The following is a 26,242-nucleotide window of genomic DNA, read 5'->3' as shown; positions in this document are numbered from 1 at the left end:
GTTTCACAAATCTAAGCAGATTTTCATTTCTCAGCTTGTCAGGAAAAACCCAAATTTAGAAATCAATTTACACTCCACATAATAATTTTATGAATAAATTAAAAGCTACAAAACTCTTCAGAAAAGTCTACCATGAGCATTTGCTTTACCATTAGCAATGAGCTCTTCTCCAGTGGGAGCAAACAGCAGCAAAGGCTCTACCCCAACAACAATAACGTGCATGGGAACTAAAGTAACCACATTAGTAAACGTGGTGGTAAAAGGTAGCTTGGCAAGAAGTGCAACACCACCACAAATCTCAGAAACAGAGCAGGACTGCTCACTTCGTCATGACATAGCTGCTGTTCACAGGTGCTGAATTACGAGCACCAGAAGATGCACAGACACAGAGGAATCATTTGACCAAGTAACAATGAAATGCCAAGAGATCAGGCCTCTTGATACTGGCTCCACTGAGATCAGTGATGTTCTTTCAGGAGAGGCTTTGCTTGTACAGGACCTGCTCCAGCTCCATCAGAGTCCTGGACAGCTCTCCTTCCAGACCACTACTGATCTTGCAGTGGGGAACAGCTCACCACACACAGGAGCCTCTCATCTCTCAGCACCTGTCCCCACACAAACTGAAGTCTCTGCCCCTTGAAATTTCTCATGCAAAGACACAGTGCTGACCAGACTTTCAGCAGTGTGCCACAACGGAAGAGTCCCCTCTGGAGACTGCCACTAATGCTGCTGAGTCAAACCTTGGAGCCACGACAGAGCAAATGTCCCTGGCAGACACTGCAAAGTGTGTTCCCAGTGCAGTGAGCCCAGGGCGTTGGCTCCAGAAAAGTGGATTGAGCTAAACTGCTTCTTAGTCCAAAAAACAATGCTGGCTGCCCAAAGCAGCCTGACCCCAAGCACTTATTCTTCACCTGCTGCATAAACAGCTGGCTCTTCCCTGCACAAGGCATTCAAGTTTGATAGAAAGCAATGGAGCACAATGCTGAAATCATGCTACAGTGATCAATTAAGCAAGGCAGGTGAATTAATAAACAGATTAGAATGACCTTAAGAGGTCAGCATGAGCTCTCTCTGTGTACTTTTAAGAAGAAACTCTATTTACACATTTTTCTTCAGAGTTTCCATTACTGATTTACTCAATACGTACACTGAGAGACATCAGCAACAGTAATTGTGCAGGTTTACTAAAGATCCTGGAGGAGGCAGAGGAAGAAGGGGAAACAAAAGATTCCTCAAAACAAAAAATATGCATTTTCAGCAAAGCTCCTGGTATAAGAGTTTAATGTGAAATTTCCCACTTCTGAGAAGTGACTGATGCCCAGCAAATAACCATGAAATGAAGTGGAAAAAATATACTACAGAAGTTTTGAGCTGGTCTAATTTTGTTTTTTAATTCCTACACTTCTGATTATCTTCTAAAGCTTCAGAGGATCAAGGAATTTTCATGGGTAATTTCATTCTTGCAGTTTGAAGGGGAAGAGGAAAGAATACTCTTTTGTTAAAAGACAAAGCCCATCTCACATCTCTAATGACAGCTGAGTTCAGTGCTGTCCTATAAAGGAGATTCCAAAATTTACTGGAAAGTGATGACACAAACATCCAGGATAAAGCCTCCATAACACCTGGGGATTCAACTTGGCTGTTCCAAAACACTGACACTGAAAAAGTGTGGCTGGAAATTGCAGGGCAACTGAAGCTCAGGCACAAGAGGCACAGGCTGCTGGTAGGGAGGAACCCTGAAGGATGAAGCAGAGGAACTAATTAGGCTTCCTATTCCATCAGAGCTAATCCTGCCCAGTGTAGCCTCAGCAATAAATATTGATGTGATACTTTCATCATCCTTTGAAAGCTGTATCCCCACTGAATACCACAGTGCTAAAACAAAGCGTTGTTCTGCTTTCATCTAAATTGTCCATCCTTCATAACAAATCTCAGTGACACCTCCTGGGTGGTTTCTTATCTTTATCCTCCCCACCATGCTTTATTTTCAGCATACTTGCTGAAAAATCTATTCCTTGGGCCAATCTGTTCTAAATGCAGAGCTACTGCATGTCTTTATGCTCACAAGTGAGACCCTGTTTGCCAGGTGAAGGCTAATTTTTGAGGTACAACCTAATCACATAACTCTGGAAGACCTGAACACACACTGCTGCTTGCCTTTTCCCTGCAGCAAATGGTGTGACCTTTCCCTTGCTGCCCCTGCTGCATATTTATTTCAGAAATTGTGTAAGAACAGGAAAACCAAGAGTGGATGAAGAGGGAATGGGATATGAACAGCAGTCAAAGAGCAGAAGGAAGACTTGCCACCACTCAACTCTAGAGATAAACGAGACAGAAGGCGAGGGAAAGGCTAAATATGGAGAAAGCACAGCTGCCAGGAAAGGAAGTGTCTAAAGAGAACAGGAAGGCAGGAAATACCCATTTCAGGAGACCTTCTTTAGGATGGACAGGTGGCATAACTCTCTGGAACCACAGACCCAATTAAGTTTTCACCTGGTTCATGGGTTCACAGCCAAACACCATTTGTTTATCTAACTCCTCTTGGTTAGCTCAGCCATGCTCTTCAAGTACACCATCACTGGCCATTCAGGGGCTCATCTTCTGAATCAAAACAATAAATTTAAAACCTTCCCCCAAACACGCTGTGAAAAGAAGGATAAATGATTGCTGCCTGTTTAAAATAGAGTAGTTCCCTTCCCATCAGGCCATCCTGGGTCAAGCCCGTGTCTAACACTGACATGGAAGCAGCCTTAACGTGCAACTAGTCACGAGAGACGTGCTCCAGCCCAACTCAGCACATCCCAGCTGCCTCCAGGATTCCAGCTGCACGAAGCAAACACCAGACTGAGGAGGGGAGCATGGCCTGCTGCAGGTTTGAGCAGCTGCAGGCACCCCACGCTGAAAGGCAGAGGGCTGCAGTCACACCCTGGTGAGGGCTCGAGGCACCAAGGGCAGCCCTTCCATCACCTCACAGGACATGGAGCAGTGGGGCTGTGTCCTTGGCTCACACAGGAGCCCACAAATACAAACCTGTCCCCTCGTTTCCTCCAGCCACCCCCCAGAGACCAATGACACCGCTCCAGTCACCAGAGAGGGGATTTGGGCAGGGCAGCTGTGCCACAGAAACATCACCTCTTCTAGGTGACAATACAAGCAAACCAGCCATGGAACAGCAGGTCAGATCCCAAAGTTGGCTTAATCCTAAACCCCCTGGGCTGCTCTGTCTTGTTGGCAGTTGGGCTGGTCCTCCAGAACACACGGATCATCTGTATGAGCTTCAGCCATAGAAACTGGCGTGTGCTATAAAACTGTAACCACATTGTTGGACACCATAAAAGCAATTTCCATCACATGGTAAAATATTAACAATTTCGATAACATGGTAAAATATTAACAGTCAAACCTCTAAAACCACCCCAGAATTTAGGTGTAAATGCATCTCCTAGTCCTGAGGCAACCTATCATCCCTGACAGAAACATATGTCAGGAAGGTATCCTAATTTACCATCAAAAGTGATTTCAATTATATCTCTCCATGCCTCCTTCCAAAGCTGCTCTTTGCAATTCTGGGAGAATAGAAGGGCCAATATGGTTTAATTTGCTTTTTCAACAATCTCTACTGAATCCTTCACCAAGGAAATGGATTAACTATGAGGCTGTCATACACTTTCACATGGTAGGAAGGCAAACACATGCTCAGAAAATAAAGGGTGGGAGTCTGAATATATTCTCTGCAACAATGATAAACCTTTCAGATGTCTTTTTCTACAGCAGTCAAGGGAATTCACATTATAAATTAAGATACCAAGTTAATATTTAAAACAAGTTAGAAAAAGCTGAAGAAGTGTACTTCCTAGATTTAGCCATCTGTTTTTTGAGTATAAACACATGAAAATCATCCATTTCCAAGTGGGAGGTAGAAATTACATGGGTATCAGGAAAGCAAAAAAAAATGCAACATAGACGGTAATCATCAAATTTGTCTCTTAAGCACAGTTTCAGGCAAAAGGCTTACGCCATAAGAGAAATCAGTCTCACTGAAACTGGAATCTTATTCCAGAATTTAATTGACCACAATATTTTCAAGCCCCCAAAATATATAAGATTAATCAAAGTGACATACAGTAAAAAACAGAAAAAACAGCTTCTATAAGATTAATGCTTATTGTAAACTTGTTTTTCTTAGCCATGTCCAGAATATTCATTTACATGAGCACATGTTGATTATCAGTCTCTCCTTTGAAAAAGGCTTCATTCAGATACCTGTCTATTTGTAATCCTATGTTTGGAATACACTGTGAAAACTATAATCATATTGAAATTCTGTAACTAACATATATTTAAAGCCGGGAATACTAAAATAATGCAAAACAACTGAGTTGCAATGGTAATACTGATTCCAGCAAAGAACACACCCATCAGCATCTAGCACAAACAGAACCATCCTGATTCTACCACCATCCTTATTCAAAACAAATTATCAAACCAAAGCCACTCCACACCCAGAAGCAAATAGGTCGAACACAAAACGAGTCAAAAACACAATTACAGCAGCCTGTCTGTAAGCGAGTTACCTTTTTTCCTTTCTTTTTCCTGTGAGCTGGTTTAGTATTTTTCTCCTTTGCTTCCTCACTCATTTTTTCAGCAGGTGAATGTACAGGGGGGAAAGGGGACTAAAAGAGATCACCGCTTGTATTCCAACATGCAAAGCCACTCAAGTATTCGCGGCGCCGAAGCCAAAGTCCATCTGCTGACGCCTCTCAGAGCGAGCAGTCACAGAATAACTGCTCGAAAGGCAGGCAGCCCCTGCTCCGCCGGGAATCGCTCTGCGAGGCACGGCTGCGCTCACATCAGTCCCAAAGCGAAGGCGTTCTCCTCTCCCGTCCTCAGGCAGTCTTTAGCCCCGAGAGAAGATCTCGTCCGGGTTTCCCCTGGCTCTGGAAGGGCGCTGGTGGGGTAGGGCTCAGCGCTGGGTGCGGGCAGCTCCAGCGGGGCTCCCTCTCTCCCTCCCTCAGCCCAGGGTGATTCTCCTTCCCTCGCCGGCACGGAGAGCCAGCCCCGATCGCTCCGGCTGCCGCTCGCCTACAATACCGACATGTGTTGAATGCATCAGGGCACACCAGAAAAGGAAGCCTCCAAGAGTGATAAAAGATCAGGTTACTGGATCTTAAAGCCACTCCCAGGCAGATTCGAACAATAAAAGGCACAACGCGCTGCCGAAGAAATTGCTAGATGAGATGTTTGCGTCTCCAACAGCTCTAGATGCCCGTCCAAAAGGACCCGAAAATTGCCACTCTGAACAATAAGCTTTGCGATATTAATTATTCATCTCATAAAAGCAGCAGCGACAGCGTTTCAGCCAAACACACGTTTACAACTCTGGCTGCCTGTGCGAGCTCGCTCCTCCCTGGTTCGCCTGTTCCTGTGACAGCATTCGCAGGGTCCCTGCACAGGCAGCTCTCCCTGCCTCTCCCTCTCTCACACAAGTGTTACGTGCCTCATGTATGTGTGCACCACGGGCAAGTCACAGATCATGTTTCCACATGCTGCCACCTACTCCGCTGAATGCTTCGGCTACTTCCCTGCAAGTCTCATGGAAAAATAAATAAATAAATAGCGCGGGAGAGGCCAGAGATTCGGAGCAGCAATTCTCTCCCCTCTGTGCCCATTAAGACATACGAGACACAGCCCACAGGTTACCAACAGCCATGACAGCAGCCATCCAACACGTCTGAATGATGTCATCCCCACATTTCAGGCTGTGCACCTCTTGAGGCACAGCCACACATCCCTGCAGTGCCCCTCAGGATCCCCTCCAGGGGAGGCGAGAGGGCGGAACAGGTACCACACATCCTGCCACAGCCCCATCCTCTGTGCTCGCACTGCAGAACGCTAATGTGCCCATTTCTGGGTGAAATCAGGGGTTGTTGACAGAAGTCACAATGAGAGGGTTTGCTGTGTTGTTATTTTGCTGTAGGGTTAGGGGGTGGGGGTGATGTTTGGCTTTCTGTTTGTTTGCATGTTGAGGTTTTCCTTGAACAGGCAAGGACCAATTAATACACGCATTTTGGGGGTGGCTGAAGTTCATATCAGGATCCTCCTGCCGTGCCTCTTTCAGATCTTCTCGCCCTTCACCCTCCTTTCAGCAGCATTTCACTCACGACAAACAGCGTGCGTACCACAGACTAAGAAAAGAAGAAGATGTAATGCACTGATTCATGATGCTGTTTGCCTGAAAGCTTTCTCCTTGGATCATTCCCTACAAGTGAATTTCAGTGAGCCACCACAACAGCACCATCAGATGGAGGCTGTTTTCCCTGTGCTGGCAACAAGTCCCCGTGCTCGCCGTCTCCATGGGCTGGAAACAAACTGGCACCACCTGACCCTGGGGCTCCAAACTGGGCATTTGATTCCCCACATCAGCCGGGCAAGGCTGGTGTTCCGAGGAACTGCACCTCATACAGCGCACAGTTTAAATAAACACTGTCAAAACACTGCCCAAAATTAACCTTAAATCTTCACTTAAGTCACTGACATACAATGGAATTCATACTTACAGACAATATTTTGGTACAAAACAAAAACACTGTCGATAATGCACAGGAATCACATTTTCACAGGCAGTTTGTTTTTAATGGCCATCTCAGAGAACGAAAAAGCACCCCAGCCTTCGCCAATTTCACTTTTTCTATAGGTTATGTTACAAACTAAACTGCTCTCTGCTGGTTAACAGTGGGTAAAACAATGCTTAAACAACCAAAATAACATCCCATCCTTAATGCATGTACAAAGCAAACCTCCTCTCTTCAAGACAATTTTCTACCACGTGTGCATCCACCTGGACAACACATTGTTTTCTGAATTAAGTCCATATAGGTGGAGTTCAAGTACAATTAACTGTGTGTTCTTAAAAATAAGTTCAGGCTGGGATCCCTTACACTAGCTAGCTAGAAGAAAGCCTCTAATTTGTGCCATGCTTAGCTAATTGTATGCATGGAAAGCAATTCTGTATTACTTTTTAAATTAAAATGTTATAAACAGCCATGCTTCTTCAGGAATAAAAAAAGGAAAAAACAGCCTCTTTCCAGAGCAACTTGTTGTCTGTCAGATGCTGACACATTCAGACCATTCCCTGATCTCAGGCAGACAATGGGGAAATATCACACTGAACTTTGGTTATTCCAATGGGTGCCTCCAAGTACAGCCCATGAGGTGGAAACTGTTTTTTAGGAGGTTTTTTTTGCACATTACATCCTGTCCTTAACTGAGGTAGCACTGAAGATATTGAATTATCAGTGCCCTACTTCAGAACCCCTTTAATTTTTCATGTTTTCTCTCCCATTTTAACAAAAATGAGTAATCTCCCAAGAAATGGTATATTTAGAATGTGAAGGAAAAATCTAGATAAGCAAAAGAAGAATTTTATAGTCACAAGATGCTCAGAGAGGTAGGAAAAGCTCTCACACTCCTCTCCTCCCATATTGCTCAGCTAACCATAGCAACCCTGCTGAAAAGAAATGTAATGAATCTCTCTTCCACCACTTGAAATAATCATTCATCTGTCAACATTTAGACACTTTTATGAGGTCTTGTTTTTCATTTGCTCCTTACCTCAAAAAATTTGTCAAGCTCTTATACTCTAGGTAAGGAGGTAGAAGAGGCAGCTAAGTACTAGATACCAGAGTACTTAATAGAAACACACAACAGATTTCTTAGGAAAGGCTTTAGGAAAGGAAAAAAGAAGAATAAATTATTTTTCCTTCTTCAAATCATGCCTTTCAACTTTATTCCTCTGCAGAGCCACAAATTAACTTTGATAGTAAAACTACTATCAAGTGACTGCTGACATCAGTCCGTCTCTAAATTACACTATGGAAATTATTCAGATTATCCTTCTTCTATCCCTAGGCTCTTGGCATGCTCAGTGTAACTCTGTGCATTTAGATGCCTAAGGCAACTGAAATGGAAGAAGAAATGCCAAACAAGACTGCCTGGAAAAATTAAGATTTTCAGAAGTGTCTGATGCACATTAAAGTGTGTCACAAACAAAAAACCTAAACTTAAAAATACTCTGCATTTTTAACAAACAACAGAAGACAAGGAAAATTTCAAGTTTTAGAAGTTAGCTTAAAGGAAAAAAAAAAAGCAAACAAAACTAAGAGCAAATACCAGGGCAGAATTACCTTAAAATATGCTAAGGAAGCATTGGCATTCAGAAAGAACATATGCTTAAAGACACTGCAGTAATGCTATGATCAAAGCAGCAGTCCAATAAATTACAAATTACAGCTCCTATCTACTGTCTAGGTAACCCTTGCCCACAGAAGCATTTCCATATTTCCAACATTCACAACATTTCCTTCTTTGTGGAGGTGCACATGTTTTGGTGTATTTTGTGTATGATTTGGTAAGCTACAGGAAAGGAATCACATGCAGAAATCTAACCTAATCTAACCCTAAGGAAACACACAGCAGCTTGGAGAAGTGAAGTTCATGCTCCTGAGCTTTGAAATGTTTTGATTAGTGATGAGGGCACACACACTGCTCCCTGTAACTCTCTGCTTAATCCCAGCAGTGTCTAGAAGTGAACTTTGCCAACCTCCTCGATCCGTATCAGTTCTAGGACAGTTCTATTTTTAAATCAAAATAACTCGCATAAGAGGACAGGAGGGTGGGCCAGGTTCTGTCTATCAGGGCCGTTCTATTTATAAGTTAGAGTGACTTGCATGCAAGCAGTGAGGGGGACACAACTTGTTTTTGGGAACCTGTTTTGTAACCGCCTGCAATGGGAATTTAAAAGAATGGCTGTCCAGGGTAGTTCCTGGATTTAGCAGAGCACCACCTAAATCCCAACAGCCAAGCAATTCCAAAGCCCAACTACAAGGCTCAGAGCACAGAGAAAGCAGGCCAGCCAAAAAACCAGCTTGCTCCCAATACATGTAGAAACCCACAAGCTTAATTTAACAAAAAACTTATGGCATTCAGCATTAGCTGCAGGATCACTTTGCAGATAGACTGCTTAGTGCTTCCTCGAGCAATATCCTACACTAAAAGCAGCCAAAACTCAAGGTTAAACCAAGTATTACCCAGACAGGAATGGAATTTGTGCTGAGAGTATGGAAGGCAAATTAACTTGACTCCTCTTTCTCTTACAAAATTAAAACTAAAAGTCAATGTACAACATCTATTTTCCTTTCAAATATTAAGGGAAATGTTTTATGAAAGCATTAAAAGCTATGAAAAATGTTTTCAACTCAGTCTAGATTGCTTTTCCAAATCCATAATTTGAGCAAAACAGCAGTTTAAGAAAATTACAATTTAAATATTGGTATTACTCACTTCATTAACTTACACTAGATACCTAACATTGCCTATTTACCAATCTGCTTTTGTTTGCAAAGCTGCACGTGTGAAAGAGTCCATTATCCCACGTCAACATAAAAACATTCCAAAACCTCCTTATCTCCAGGCTGAGATTATGAGAACACAGTGGTGGTTACCATTTAGCCACCATGCCCATGTGCTGGCACAGCCCACTACAGACTCAACTACCAACCTGAAGATTTTCTTGGCCTAAAATTCCATGCTGTAGGTTAGATCTGCCCCACCAACATCTCCCTCCCTCTAAATGGCAGTCCTGGATCAATATTCCAGGGTAGAAGTAGAAATCAACTCAAGAAATAAGAGCCCTCTGACCAAACTTTTGATGAAGAGAGCTGCACTCTCCTCTGAAAGGAAAGAAGCTGCAAAGTTATTACAACTCCTTCAGAAGGATAGATACTGATATTAGATAAAAGATTAATTCTCACCTTTAAAAAGCTCACTGAGAATTAAATACAAGCAATGGCAAAACAACTCAGGTTAACTAAATAAAATTAACTTTCGTATTTAGTCTAGGGATGAACAAGAGATGCTAACATGAATCAAAACCAAGCTGTCTTGCCTTCACGATTACTTTAACATATGTTAGCTGACTGAATTGAAGAGCCTCGAGGACAAACATCCCTTGAGGACAGAACTGAAGGGAGTCTGGGAGTGAAGCCCAGAGTGGCTGGGAAGTTACTCTCAGGGAGAAAGCGAGCTAAGAGATGAAATTCCTTCCCTCACTCCCTTCAGGGGGTAAATTAGCTTGCCTAAAAACATCCTTCAGTAGCTGAAATTTGCAAGAACTCCAGTGCATTAACAAGGGAATACCAAACCAAAAATTAGGTAAGGAAAAAAGAACCATATCACAAAAGTCCTGCAAGATTTGTTATCTGTAATTATCTGCTGACTGCATTTGAAAACATAGTTACATAGAGAGAACATACTTTATATCCAAGCTCTATAAATTATTATTTTCCAGTGGAGATACTTTGTGAAAGATTCTGGTCTTGATTTTGATTTCACTCCTGTAGTGTTTTCCAAAACCTTTTTTTTTAAACCTTCTTTTTTTAGAAGTGTTCTTTTAAGTGTAAGCCTAGAAAAACAGACCATTTTGCTAAGCTAAGAGATCAGGTTTTACACTAAGCACACATCTTGCTGTCAGGAAAGTCTTGCAGAGGAAGGGTGGGAGTGAGAGCAGCCCATTTTGGACAAAGCTCCACAGGACCACCACAGTGTGGGGCAGACAAGCCCCACCCTACAAAGCAATATTTCAGACAAGGTATTTAAATGTGCCTTTCCTTCAGCACCGTGGCAGACTCGGGGGCTGTCCTGCCAGCACAGGGTGCTTCCCAGCATGCAGAGCTTGCATTTGGGATGCAGAAGGACACCACCCTCCTGCAGGAGTTGGTTTCCACGGGCTGTGCAGCTGCATGGCCAGGGGCAGGTGTGCGTCACCTCGCCACGGTGCCACCACGCCGGCTGGCCAGGGCTGCTGTCATCACAGGGCTCCAGCATGCTCTTTGTCACACAGCAGGGCCCCACTACAGCCCATCTGTGGGCAGAGCCTCTCAAACCCAGCATCAGAGCACCCCCATGGACACAGGTACGTGGGCAGCTGTCCCGCTCTCGGCTGTTTTTGATGGCCTAGAAAGGCTCGGGATGGCCTTGGGGCAGCCTGCGCTCCAAAGGACGAAAGGAGTCTTCAGGTTTTTTCGGTCTTCAGTGTTTATTAATTTTTTATCTACAATATCTTCTCTCGGCCCGACAGAGGTCTACACAGCATGTCAGCCATGAGCACACTGCGTGCCCTCGGGGCGGTCAGTTATCTTTATACCCAAAACTACGTAGAAGATATTTACCTTTTCCCCCCAATACCTTTCACCCTTGTTGACAAGTGCACATTTAGTAAGAACCAATCTCAAAGTGCCACCACCACCACAGAAGATGGATGACAAGAAGAAGAAGAAGGACAGGACACACCCTAATTCCTCCATCTTGTCTCCCTAACACCCCCCTGTACCGAGATTCTAAACCCTGTGTTTCACACTATAATTAATCTGTCTCTTCACCATTTATCCCCTGTGATCCTCCCATCCTCATACAGGTGTCGTTTCCTGTGCTGGATCAAAATCCAACCTCCACACTTCTGGCCACGTTCCAGGACCTCCAAGCCCCCCAAAGGTTGTCTCAGTGACCCTGCACATCAGGCCTGCCGTGCTGAGATCCCACAGGCAGCGAGCAGATCCACACACAGGGGTGACGCAGCCTCTGCTCCCCAGGACCGCGCTCATTGTGACGAGCACTGTGAGAAGGACAGGGGCTTCACAGGCCAGGGAAATGGTACAAGCCTTCATGACAGATTATTCACAAATCCACTGAACTAGGAAGTGCTGAACAGTCCAAATTTAGCTTTGATTCCAAGGCCCCAGGCTGCAAGATTTTTTTTTAAGCCAGACGCTCCTGCGAATTTCACTGATGAAATCACAGCAGCAAGAAAAGCTGTTCCTTTAAACATTGGGGGGGAAAGTAATGCTGGAGCAACTCTGCTTTGGGAGCACATTTGGAGCATAACAGCACAGTAAGCTATCTAGCAGCTTTTTGCCTAATTAGAGAGGAAAAATGGGCCTCGTGACATTTTGGTTAGGTGACAATTTCTTAATTTCTTACCTTTTAATTTAAGGCATAATATCACAAATATCCACTGTAAACATAAATTTAAAACTGCGAGAGAAGCACTAAGTCACAGCACTAACTGAAAAATGCTTAACAGCAAATCCTGAACTTTCCACTGAGGGAGAGAGAACAAAAATTATCTCTAGTTTCATGACTATTATAGCCCAAGAGTTCCTTAAGTGTGTATAGGTTCTGCTTAACAGTCATTTGCCCAAGTGCCTTTTAAAGACAAAACCCTCAAATTTGATACCCCAGTCTACACTGTTAAGTTATTGCAGTATTATCTACAGAAATCTGTTTATATTTGCACATAAACAGCTATGCTGCAATATAGCCCTGAGGTAAATAAGCTTATATAAACTATCAAATTAGATTTTTTGCCCTCCAGAGAAGAAATTTTCCTTTCATGTTTTGGTTATTTTGCATTCTGACAAAAAACACAACCAAGGAAAAAACATTTGGGGGCAAGGCAAGAAAAAAAGAGGGTTGTCTGCACTCCTGCCTCTGATACAATATCTTTCTCTTGCTCCAAGTTTTAGGAAGGAAAAGGTGCCAAAAAATTAGGCTGTTTTCATGAAAAACTAATAACTGGTTTGGGGGTTTTGGTGGTTGTTGGGGTTTTTTTAAATCAACAACTAAAGCAGTAGTTTTTTTGGTCAAGCTACAACACATACAAAACCAGGTGAAATGGTGGACATAATTATTTCACAGAGCACCAGCTGATGGGTCATAGCCTATTCACATTCCAGGCTGTGTGCTGGCCATGATTAGATTTCTCTCATTAGAAGATCCGTGAATGGGAATAAATTCACAGATAATGGAGAGACAAGAGAGACTCAACTGGAGGGAGAGTGTGAGAGGTCAAACAGCAAAATGCATTAAATGTCATCACTCAGTAATATAAAGAGAGACACTGTTACATTTACTTTCTCCCTCGCCCTGTGCCCATAATTTGTGGTGTCCCAGAGAATTTCAACATCTCATAGTAACAAATGTTTTTAGCTTTGGTGTGATTTTTTTTTTTCTTAAATCTCATGTAAAGAGCAAAAGTAGTTTGAAGTTTCATCTCTTCCTAACATGAAAATAAGTAAGATTTTTCTTTTCAAAAAACAACAATCAATCAATCAATCATATGAGGCTGCCCTGGGTCTGTGCCTGTCATTAAAAATACACACTTTTAATTAAAATTATGAATTTACACACAGCTCAAAAGGAACAACATCCACCTATCAAGATCTGTCAAATATTTGCTTCGACAGACCAAATTAAGAGTTTCTTCCTACAATCTGTTGATTTACAGCACTATAATGATGTACAGCTTTGTGCCTAACACACATTACAAATATTTAAAACAAACACCATCAATAAATTCAATTTTTCTGCATCTAAAGAACTTCAAAGAACCTTTTCAAACCTGGAACTAGGCAAAGAGAGTCTTTATTAAAATGTACAAATTTAAAAAAAAAAAAAAACAAAAACCAAAAAACAACCAAACCATGGAGAAGCACAACCTAAAACTGCCTCTCCTTTAAGCTCAGACTATGGAATAAAGTCTACCAAAAATATCAGCAAAACACTTGGTGAGGTGGGGGGGAAGGCAGGTGTGCATGACTCTATCCTTGCCTGGTTTCTGCAATAAAAACATCAAATTGGTCATAATACACATTTTTCCATCTAAACAAGAAAATAATCCTTCCCAACTCGAGTTTTTGCCCATGATGGTAACTGGCAAGTGATCTCCCTGCCTTGACCTCCATCCACAAACTTTTCCCTCTTAGTTCCTCCCACTCTGCTGTTGAGGAGGGGCTGGGTGGGCGTCTGGAGAACACAACCAAGGTCAATCCCTGCTGTCTGGAACCAGTGCACAGGGCTCGTGGTCAAAGCCAGATACTTATGGTCTGTAGAGCTGAGCAGGGGGGAGGACTGACATTCTAAAATCTCCACCATGAGGATTAAATGGCTTTTTTTAAAAAAATCACAAAATCCTAAGGAAACAAAGAAAATTTAGAAAAATTATTTGAAGGGATTCATAAAATTGAAAGGAAAAACGTCAGTGCAAAATGGCAGTAACCAGCCTGTTTGCTTTATCCCCAATATATTTCTCAATTCCTCTTATCAGCTGGAAGACAAGCGGGAGAAAGAAAACATTTTAGCTGCTCAAGAAGAGGCAAGATGCACTTTGTCATTATGGCATGCACATCTGATGCACGCAGGAGCAATATCAATGTGCACTTAAGGCCCAGAGCTTCACATCTGCAGCTTCCATAGTGGTGCTGCAGAACTGCTGAAGTGAAGGAAAGCAGCAGGAAGGGAAAAGAACTTTGTCTGAGAGCAGAGAACAAAACAGGACTGTCATAATCCACACCATGCTCGAGGTGCAGCTGTGGCAGCAGCCACACAGCTTGGAAGGGACACCGAGGGTGGAGATGGAAATGAGTTTGTGTGCTGCACTTTGAATGTACAGCCTCACCCTCTCCCAGAACTGCTCACTTTCAGGTACTCCAATAATCTGCTGAACAGCCCTGCAAGAAAAGAAATTGTGCAGCATGATGTTGCAGAAGGTGGTCCCTGGGGGAAAAGGGCTCTCCTCTCATTATTCACACTAAACAAATAACCCTTGTTGCTGCTGAACAGCTCTTTGTAATAATTCCAGCTCGTTTTCACTTTGGATTAATCTTTACCATTACAAATAAGAAAAATACAGTAACTCTAATGTAGAGGAACACTTAAAAATCTATAAATGAGCTTCACAGGAGTCAAAGAACCTTGTGAACGATGGCCGAGAATTAAAATAGAAATGAAAGCAAGTTCCCTGAATCCAAAAGTCACAACTCAGATCTCTCCAAGAAGCTAAAATGAGGAGAATAAGGTTTATTTTAAAAGCACCCTTCATGATAGTGTATTATTTAACTGGCAGCAATCAAAACTCACAACAAGTTATATTGATGCAGTACATGCAGAAACCTCAGTGCTGGGATTCCAGACTCTGAAAAGAGTCCAACATTACTTTTAGGAAATACCTGAAAGGATACAGTACCTCAGCCAAAATTTGAGATAGGAAAAGATCATTACACCAGACCTTACAATCCCACTGCCAACTCACTGTCCTATTAAGGGATAATAACCTCCAGTTTCAACAGGTTTGCAGGGCTAAAGAAAACTTGGCTATTTCTGCTGCCAATACCAGGTAACACCAGACACTTAGTGGATATAGAAAAGTTTTCAGCCCCTCCAAGGCACAAAAACATTAAGGGGAAGCCCTTCTGGTCAGAAATTTAAACTTAAAAACTGTTTATTTTCTCAAATACCAATCCACTGCTACAATCTTCTTCAACCATTCTTCTCTAAGGCTCTAAACTGTATTTTACTTTGCTGTACAAATACTCTTCAGTGGTCACTAATTATCTATGTCATAATGGATAATCTATGATATAGATAATTATTGACCACTGGAGAATATTTGTACATAGAATATCTATGGATAATCCCCTATAATATATGGACATAAAGCTCTCTTGGGAATTTTTTGCAGAGCCCATCCTAAATTCCCATGAGGAGTCCCAGCCATTGTACTGGCCTAAGTATCTGCTGAAAGGACAGATGCATTTTTCGCAAGGTTTTTGCAGAAAAAAAGAAAAGTTCACATAAGGACAACAAGCATCATCTAAGGTCTTGGAAGTGCCAGTGGAAGTCAAGGGTCTGCTGAAGAGGAGTATGACAGCAACAGCACAGCAACCTCTGGCTCCCAGATAACTTAAACTGACTGGAGAGGTAAAAAAGGGGCTGAAAATCTCTTTCCTTCTCCCCAGCTCGGGATCCTTATCTTGCTCCATCTCTCCAAGGGCTTTCCATCATCTCATTTCTATATGGAGAGCTGCTAAGCATCACCTGCATCTCCTCAGTCACAACAAACAAGATTCACACATGGAATATTTGGAAGTATATCAACTCATCAGGTCTCCAAAGAGCATTTTACCATCACATTCAGTAGCATTTTTCATAGCAAATAAAAGTCACAGTGTTGTCTCGAGCACATGAGAGTATAATTTGCTGCTTTCTACCCAAGCTGTTAAAAACCTGTAATCAACAGGTTCAAGTAGTCCATATGATGGCCTAAGTAAGAACACTGGCATTGGTTTCAACACCACCAACATAGAGATTAAGTCTGAAAAACCAAAACACTTATAAACCTTTAGGGCTGCCCAATCTTTCCTTATTAACTCCACCTAGAGTGCTCACTTCCCACTACTTATATAAGGAGCCTCCTTCCCTAATGACTTTTAGGATCACAAGTTGGTCAACATTGAGTTTCCTGTGTAACCTCCTCAAAACAAACACTGCTTTTCTAAAACTTTACACACAAGAAATTAGCATGAAGTTTTTTTCAAGCTCAAAATAGGTGAATTACTACAGCCATGAAAGCGCCTTAGAAAAAAGAAACCTCTCGACATTCATCAACAACTGAAACTGACCTAGAGCGTTAAAGCAGACTTACTGATACAAATTTTATTATAACAACTATGAACTAAGTTCTTAGATTTGTTTCCCTATTTTTTTCATTTCTGTTCACTGTTTTGAACTTCACTGTCATTAATCTTGAAGTTCTCAAAAGAAGCAGACCCTAAACAGTAAATTTTGCCGTAAAAGAAAAAAAAAAAAAAGGTGCCAGAAATTCCTTTTAAATGTTTGGTTTAAATACACATTTCTGTTCTAAGCAGGAGAAACAGCAGCAAGAAAAGACTGAAAGCTCTGACATTGTGACACTGACCTTGAAACAATTTGCTTTAGTATTACTTTTCACTTACCTCACTAGTTAAGCCCTAACAATGCAGTGGATCATTACCAGAAGGAAAACTATTCCCACTTTCTTGGTATTTTGCTTTTGCTGGGCCACATGAACTAGCATTCCTGTTTGCAGGACCTTTTCAACTGTCTGGTTTTTCCTCATGACAACATCTTACACATTGTCCACATGCCATTTCCACATTGTTTATACAGCCACACTTGGAGGATCTCCTTGCTGCAGGAAGGACCTCAAGTGCCTTCAACACCAAAAACTGTGTTCTGATAACAGGAGGCAATACCAGGAACAGCTTCCCATAAGTTGCATCAGTAAGGTTCATATTTCACTATCTGCCTGAGGCCTTGTGCTTCAGAGCAATTTCATACATTATATTTATACAATTAGGCTTACTATATTTATACTATTTTGTTGCCAGGAAGGCAGTTGAACTTACATCAAAATTCCCAATGACCATTAGCCAGAAATGTTGTACTTAAGATGCCCATTTTCAAAACCTTTACAAAATCAGTGAGTGATTTGATAAACTCCACCTGATTCTAAAAATCCAGGGGAGGTAATAAATGCTTCAGGGCTACATCATTATTATTAACATGTGTAGAGAAAAGTGAAAGTTTTTAGCATATGCTGTGTATCCAACACCTTTGAAGCACTGAAACAGTTCCAATTTACACAACTATTTCATTTCAAGCTGCAAGAATTTGCTAGCAAAAACTGTTTCAAGTTGTCAGTATTTTTAACAAATTCAAAATGGACTGCATTAATCACTTTTTGTAACAGCTTATCAAATGGCTGATTGATTGTAAGCAGGCTGAACACAGTGGAATTTCTCTAGAAGTACAATCCTATCTTTCCCTCTGTACAAGTACCCAATTACATTGTATGCATAAAGGAGAGTTGCTGTTATATTTTTCCAGTCCTATGCAGGGATCCATTGTGTCCCTGACATTCCTGCTTCTAGCCAGTTCAGCCCCTTCTGCAGCTGGACCTTCTTGCCCTCCATGATAGATCCCTTCTTGGTCACAAACTACCACTGCAGAGCAGTTACTGACTGAATTTCCTCCTCACAGGCCCCAAAGCTTTGGGTTCATCCTCTTTTAAACCTCTCTGGAACAATATTTTTTCAATTTCTCATACTTTTTGGATTAGCAGCACTCTCATTCCTCAGCCTTGTCTCAAGGGATAATAGGAAGGAATGAAACCCTTTCATGATTCTGACCTGACTGAAAAAAAAGGCAATAAAAGTTACACAGCTTCCCTCCCTGTTTTTGACAGAAGATGTCCCTGATGACAGAAGATGTTCCCAGTCTCCCACTCCAAGGAAGCCAGGCAGTTCTGCTACTGACAGGATGTGAGAATTCAGGGTAGTTTCTGTTCATAAGAAGTACAAAGTCTTCGGCTTGTCTAAATAAGACTGCCCCAAAGTGACTGGCACCCCTGAATCTTCAGGCAAACATTTTCCCTAGTTCTCTTTCTCCTTCTGGGTGATCTCTTGATGTTGCTAGAGACCAGGTTTGTTACAGGGCTGTCCCTGTCCTTGGGGATTGTTTCTGTGAGCAGCCACTGCTTGCAGTGAGGTTTCACTTATTACCTCCCCTCCAACAGGTGCTGCAGATGGAGCAAAGTGAGCACATAATGGAAGTTTGGAGGCCAGCCCAGAGGCTTTGCCATCTTCTGCTGGGGCATCACTCTGCCCTTGCTTCACAAGCCAGGAAATTATGTTGGGATATAAACCTCCTGCCCAGCACTTTGCATATGAAATGGCTGCATTAGGAAATAAAAAACACTTGTAATTAGAGGAGGAAAAATCAAAATGGTAATCCGCTTGAAAGAACAGCAGAAAGTGCTAACAACTGCTACTGGGTTGGGGGTTCATCCCTACTTAAAAAAAAATGCAGGAAAACAGAAACAACCAATAGAAAACACTTAATTTTAAATGGTCAAATAAGTTAAAACCCCCCAAACCACAAGTCATTGATACTAGGATAAAATAAATGGTAGGAGTCTGCTGATTGCTGATGTTATTGATGGCCACTACAACAACATTTTTGTGATACTTTATTGCCAAGGGGCTTGGCAATAATTGTTCCTATTTACTATTTGATTGTCTGATTGCGTTGAGTAATACAACTCAGATCTAACTAAAACTTAAAAGAACAGCCTGTCTTGCTGAGAACCAATAATTTATGATTTATGTATTTATGAAAATGTTCTGAAAGGAATAGTGTACAGTAAGTTCCCAGCTAAAGCCATATTCAACTGTCAGAAATAGCTGTGCTAGCTCACTGGTTTGTACTCCTGAATACTGAAAAAAAATTAACTTCCTTCCCCCCACGGTTAAGAGTTGTTACATTTGCACAGTAGACAAAACTTAAATTGGAACTCACAGTTATGATAATGCTTTTAAACACTCACAACTGTGGAACATTTCTCTGCTTTACCACCTAGCAAATTACATTTAATTACTCTACCTGTGTCAATTCTCACATATGATTTACATACAATTTTGTAACATTTTAAAGTAAATTGTCCTTTTTGCATCAAGTGAGGCTCAGATATTTAAAACTAAATCCCTAACATTGCCCCTACTCTACCTGCAAATCAGTACATCTCTGTCTGAGTGCAGTGCTCTGAGTAGAACTTTACACTTTATAAAATAAATGCTTATTTTACAACTGGAAGTCTTGGTTGTAGCATTTAAGAACATGAACATGCAAATACCCTCTGTGTTAACAGCCTCCTCTGGGACTTCTAATAACCATAAGCACAAAAAAAAAACCAGCACAAAACCCATTCATTTGCTATGCAGTTGCATTATATTTTTATCTTCATAAAGGAGCTCAAAAGACCTCTGATGCACATCAAGGCAAAGTATGAACACAGATAAAAAGGCAATATAAAGTGCACACTGCCAGAAGCAGTTTTACTGTCAGCTGGAGAACCAATGCTGACACTGATTTTTTCTTCTTTCCACTGGTTGACAATAAAACTTAATTTTGGAGGAGGGACCATCTATTGCCCAGGCACAGATCATAGATATAACACATTAAATGGGAAAAATGTAAGAAAATACCATGTTTTTAAAGTAATAATATTTTTCTGAAAATTATTTTGGTGAGTTTTTTTTTTAAATGCCACAGATTCCTGCACAAAGATTCCACAAGGCTCTTCAGTTACTCTTACAACTGCTGGGTTCAAGGTTAAAAAAACCAAAAAAACTACAAAACAACTTTTGCATTTCCCAAATTCCTGGACCTGGCAGTGCATATAGCTGGATCAGCAAGCACCATGCAAAGGTTAACAGAGCTCAGTCATTCCACAGGGTTTCTGCAAGGCCCATTTACTCTCCATGGCCTTGGACACACCACGCTGTGCACCAAGTGCCACCTCATGCCTCTGTCATCCAACTCTCAGCCTTGCAGTTTGGCTTTTCCCAGTCCTCACTTCTGGCTACTTCTATTAACTCAATTTAGCTTTAAACAGAGAGGCCTACAGATGCCAACTCTAATTTCCAAGCCCTTATATCACAGCCTTGACCAGACAGATAACTGGCACAAAAGACTGAAGCGGTGAATTACATTTCTAAAATGCTGCCATCTGATTCTCATCCCACACAAATATGTAATTTAAGTAATGAAAAAAAAGCTCTCATCTCAAACATCAGCTTGTTCAAAGCTCTTGAAATAAGTAAAATGCAGGAATTTGCATTGAGTCATGACAAGATAGAGGTGTAAAAGTAAGAGATAACTTTATGAACAACAATAAAAAGAACATCCTTAATGTCAGGCAAAGAGAAAGCAATTACACTTTTAAAGACTGTCAGTTTTAAAATATACAGTTTAAAGAACAATATTTTGTGATATCTTTATATTTTAAAAGTTTTGCCTTATTTATAAAATGTTTTACATTCCACTTTACTTTCCTCACAAGAAAATTGAAACTAACTTGTTAACATAAACTTCTGCCAGTGAAATGTAAAGGAAAATGTATTTCCCTCAGCTACCAAGACATACAGTAACTCACATACTGGAGTATTTCTACTCTAAGCCCTCAAGGGAACAAGAATAGGAACTGAATATTTCAGCAGAACTCGGGACAAACACAAGCCTTGTGCAAGGGGACAGTGTGGGCACAAGGCTTGGGAAGAAATCCTGGCCAGTGATTGCATCACCTTACTGCAGAGGTTCCATACTGCTGCCTCTTTATCATAAAAGTTCTATACCTGCTTGGTGTTTCTCGTGGGCATCTCCTCAGAGCACTGACTCTTTCCTCTTCACACAGCAACCAACTGACTCCAGCTCCCTTCTCAACACCACCAAACTCTTTTATAGCATCTTCTTCATTGGTTACACCTGTAGCCTGTTAAAGTCAGGCCTGCTCCTAATCTCTGATAATTGGCCCAGCTGCAACTCCTTAGGGCTGAGATTGCTTTCTATACTGTCTTTATTTTCTTATATTCTATCCCTCTACAAGTGATGGCCATTTAACTGCAGATTCCCACTATAAATAGTTCCCAGTCAGTTGTCCCCCTGGTCAGTGCTACAAGGGGACAAGCAGAAAACAGAAGATAAATGATTGCTAAGCAGGAACGTTTCTGGCTGTTTGCTGGACAATCCTTCCTTTGCCCCCTCAGTACAGGCAATGCAAGGTTCAGTTTCAGGTTGAGTGTGAACACAACAGGGAAGCAGCAGCACAATTTCACTACACAGCTCTGCAGCAGGTGCAAGGCCAGCACGCAGATTCAGCTTCGTCAATTCAAAAGTTTTGTTGCACAGAATCCAACCATTATACAATCAACCTTGGCAGACAAACAAACAAACCAACCAACAAAACAACCCAAACACATCAAAGAAACAAAGCAAGTTATAAAAAGGCTTTCCTCTTTCTTCCCTCCTTTCTCATGGGAAGTGGATTACCAGAGCATTCAAAGGGGGCTTCCAGTCCCCAAGAAGATTAAAAACAAGAGCCATGCTTCTTCCATTACACGCATTAAGCTCAGCAGAAGGCATCTGAGATTGTCCCAGTTAGAACATGGAAAAGGATTAAAGGCAAATAGAGCCAGCTTCAGCCATGTACTGCCTCCAATTCCTCTCCAGTTCACACTGCAATATTCCTGCCTTATTTAAATTTATGACATTTTTGAAGTTCTAACAGGGTTGCCAAGAGACTTTTGTACCAGTTCATGAGACAGTGTCAGTGTGAGAGCTGAGTGCAGCTGCTTGGGAGGTTTGGAAATGATCAAGAATGTTTCTTCTCTGCTGAGATGGTGGCAGCTGCAGGACTGGTCTTCATCCTTCTCCGCTGAATCAGAGTAGTTTGGATGACCACATACACTGTTTGCAACAGCAAAATTCAGAGCACTTTTAAACCTTCATGCTTAAAACACAAAATAAAAACACAGCATGGAAAACTGGGTGACAGACTTGTCTACTGAAGCCTGTTGCACTGCTTGATACATTAAACATGTCACTAGATCCTGCAAATCTAAAACATAAGTAGGAGACAAATGGTTTTATTGAAGAAGAGCAATGCATCAATACAACAAAAGGCATTTATTTTATTAAACAATTTCCCCACCCAGGGAGAGCAATGGCAAAGCTGAGATATGCAATCAGCATAAGCACCTGAGCAGATGATGCCACAAGCCTGTGAACATCTGACTCCCACAGCCCCAGTGCTCACATTGGCTTCTGTAGATGACAGTGACAACCAGGAGGAACAACTTATGTCCATTTGCAGTACAAAACCAGAAGTATACCTCATTCTCCTTCTTGCCTTTTAATATGCCAAGGAACACAATTAAGATAAATGCTACCCAGGCAGAAGGAAAAAAACAACCCCCAAACAGATGAGGGAAAAGAAAATGAGAGAGGTAGCTGTCCAAAACATCCTGGAATCTGGTGATTTTGTTCACCTTATTCAACCCTGACATAACAGAAAGTGGTGTCTACCAGAACATTACTGGACTCAACCCAAGGGAATAAGGAGGGAGTTGCACATTTGCCAACTATAAGTTTCTCACATATTTTCCACATGGTATTTTAGAGGGAAAGGGAATAATTATTCAAATGCCAACACTCAGGCATAAGAGTATAACATACCTTTATTTCTCTTCAAAGAGATGAATAGTTGCACATTCAACTGATAAGGACATGGCTGAACACTAAGATAAAGCTGTATAATTGCTATTTTCTAAGCACAGACATGGGACAAAACTGCTTTCAGCCACAGGTGAGCACAGCTCAAAGAACTGACAGAGGATTTTTGTTTAAGAATAAGCAAACTCTGTGGCAAGTGGTCTTTAGTCAGGATGTTCTTGTTATATCAAAGGTGTGTAAAGCAGCTTTCCTAAACAAGACTGTCTTCCATGTGGTTCATGTGAAGAGCTGCTGCTTATTTCTTCATATAAACAAAGCAACCTCTATGATGTGGGACACAGCAGCAACATAGGTTAATTAGAAAAGGCTCCAAAACAGTGAGGCCAAAAGTATAAGACTGGAGATAAAGACATTCTCTACAAGTACTCAAAAAGGTCAGGCAGCCCCAAAAATTTTACTGTGGAGCATTCTGTGTTTTCCAGTGCTAAGCTCAGCATTATAACAGTACATTGAGGATAAAACCTAAACAAACACTGTTTGCTTAAACATTGAGAACCCAGGGAATGAGCAAAAGTGGGATTTTTAATGTTTACCTTTCTAGGGTTTCCTGGAAGGTAGAATTTGTGGTATATCTAAAAATAAAGAGAGTTAAAACTGTTAGACAGAACAATCTCTGCAGTAGTACAAAAACACAGTGCTTGAATGCAAAGATAACACCAGTAGGGTCTACTGTGGAGCAGTCCAAAGGCCATGAGCACTCTGCAGCAAAGATCCCAGGAATGCACTCACTACACCTTACAGAAAATACAGAGTGGAGCATCACTATCTGAGCTATGAAGGCACAAATATACAAAATTCAGCTGACTAATGACACCATAAATGTTTCACATCCCATCAAATAATGATGTCTCATTGTGTCACAGGGATATTGCATAAACCAAGGTCCTACATGAAAAAAAAAACCCTAAATCTTTGTGTCCTGTAAATCTGTTCACCCCGTTTTTCTGAGGAGATCCACACACTGTCATAGGGCAAAAGATTAAGTCCCTCAAAAAGGAAAAGAAAAAATAAAGGGTGTGAAATATTGAGATGCCAGGCAGAAGGAAATGCCTGCACAGCACCAGAGAGAGCATGACATCCCTGCAGCTCTGCCAAAACCTACAGAGGGACAGAGATACAAGATGAAGTCTATAGAAAAAAAATAAAAAGGAAAAAAAAAACCCACAACAGTCTAGAGGCAGACCCATGGTCTGCAGCATACTCTCCTTTTTAAGCATCTCTGTGCTCTGCATCTGAGCACTCACAGTGCTTGACCAAATGCTTTCCAACAAGGAGATATGACTGCATAAACAATTTCTTGGCAGGGGTTGGGAAGGAGGCCAGGCAGATATCATGGAGCTAGGACACAAGTCCCCAGAACCATTCTTGGATCTCTACAGAGTGAGGACTTTCCAACTGCTCAGCTCCTCAGGTGAAAAAGCAGGAAGTTGAACTTGCCAATCTAATGAAGCACTGGCTTTTTATGGAAGTCCATCTGTTTCAACTCCCCAGCTCAAAATACAAGGAATGTAAGAATCAAAAAAGAATGCCAACATAATTCCAGCAATGAACATTATTCTACTTGCTCTCCTATTTGAAATACACAGAGACTATTTGATCAGCCCAGCTATTAAGATAAAAAAGTAAAGGGTTTTTTGGTGTTTTGTTTTTTGTTTAATTTCTGGTGTTTGTGGTTGGGTTTTTGCTTGGGTTGGATTTTTTTTAAATAGTATTTATGCATTCCCACAGTATAGCTGCTCACTGTGAGGTGTTTAATTTCCATATCCACTACAAAACACTTAGCCAAACTTTAAATTCCAGACACATCTCTGCTTTCATTGTGAAAAATGTATGCAATGTGGCAAAATCTAGTTGGAATAAGAATGTGCTCTACTATCACTGATTGGCCAGACTGAATATCATCTGAGCAAAAATCCCAACTTTATTATAGAAGCAGTCTCACAGAGAATGCTGCCTAGAACTGCTCATTTTCTACTACTCTTCTACAAGTTTCTTAAAACTCCTTTAAGAAACTAAGCTCAACATTTTCTTTAGCTTTTGTCACAGTAGGAACACAGCAATTATCTTGAAATGGTGGAAATTCAGAATGTACTTACTTTTAGCACAATCTATCTAAAGATCAGCTAATTGTCTGTATTCATATGAAAATACAAGTAGCTCAGGGTATTCCCTTTCACAAACAAATGTCTTACATACAATAACCTCAGTAATGAAAAATAAATTTTTTTCATATCATGTCGTGAGTTTTTAAATCTTTATCCCAAGATTTAATTTGAATACAAAATGCTTTATTAATAGCCAGCAAAAAAACAGAAGTCAAACAGCATTGTTGAACAACTCATTACAATTTTCTCACTACAAAGACAAACAAGAAATACTTTCAGCAATTATTTGGCTATAATTCTAAACAAACAATAGGTTCTCTTTCTATAAACAGTGACCTGGCTCTAATTTATTAGTTATGCAAAATATTACCCAGATCACTCAACAATCCATCTTTAATGTACCTGAAGAGGTCTTTACAATCCCTAGTGAATAATGCATGTTTCCATTTTGCCATTCTCCTAGAGCATAAAAGGAGCACCATTAATTTAGCTCTGACTTTGAGATCTGAGCACCACCAAAGACCAGTCAAAAAGCTTAAGGAGAAATTGCTTTGCAGCTCCAATCTACTTCCCAAATGGAAGAACTAAACAGTCCTAAATATATTTGAAATAAAGCAGCATCTGAAGAGACTGGCCATATGCTAAACTGTCACTCTCCCATAGTGAGTGATGAATTAAGCTGGTTGTGTAGCTGGCTGCTCACTACAATACTGTTCATGTCACTCACATATGCTGCTTTGGCAGTTATTACAGCTCTCTGTAAACCAAGCTGCACATTAGATTGGAGAACAAATTACAGAGCAGCTAAAAGCACTGAACTCCGGACTGATTCCCAGAGAACTGGAAGAAACACAACAAAAGACTGGAAAGGTACAATGAGAAATGGCAGTACCTTTGAAACCTGCATTATTAAAAGCATTAGAAAACTCCAGGTAGCTAGACAAGAGTCCAGTATTCAGTGTTTGCTGGGATCTGTGCAGTTTTCTGTCAGCTGGGAAACTGCAAAGTCTGGTAAAGAGAATGCACAGAGGGAGGAGAACACTCATCCACAGTACCTGGGGAATACATACCAGGAATTTAACTAGCTGGTTACGAGGTACAGAGGTTAAAGAATCCTTAGGTCAGTGGCCTAATAGCCA

General features: G+C 41.3%; 1 protein-coding gene across 2 annotated transcripts in view; it reads right to left on the bottom strand.

Annotated features, from left to right (window-relative positions):
* The window catches only part of ANK3 (ankyrin 3), a 342,435-nt gene that overhangs the window by 275,924 nt on the left and 40,269 nt on the right, over window positions 1–26,242 (bottom strand). The window contains exon 1 of one of the 2 annotated variants that reach the window (XM_074544617.1): window positions 4,575–5,665. The exons of the other annotated variant lie outside the window; for it this stretch is intronic. Within the exon in view, the coding sequence (XP_074400718.1) occupies window positions 4,575–4,637 (63 nt within the window). The 5' untranslated portion in view covers window positions 4,638–5,665. Of the gene's footprint in view, window positions 1–4,574; window positions 5,666–26,242 lie in introns of those variants that run through there. 2 annotated transcript variants of the gene reach the window in all.

The sequence above is a fragment of the Zonotrichia albicollis genome, chromosome 7 (genome assembly GCF_047830755.1).
Source record: "Zonotrichia albicollis isolate bZonAlb1 chromosome 7, bZonAlb1.hap1, whole genome shotgun sequence".
Classification (NCBI taxonomy): Eukaryota; Metazoa; Chordata; class Aves; order Passeriformes; family Passerellidae; genus Zonotrichia; species Zonotrichia albicollis.
The sequence above is the reverse complement of the archived record's forward strand: the minus strand, read 5'-3'. Positions and strand labels throughout refer to the sequence as shown.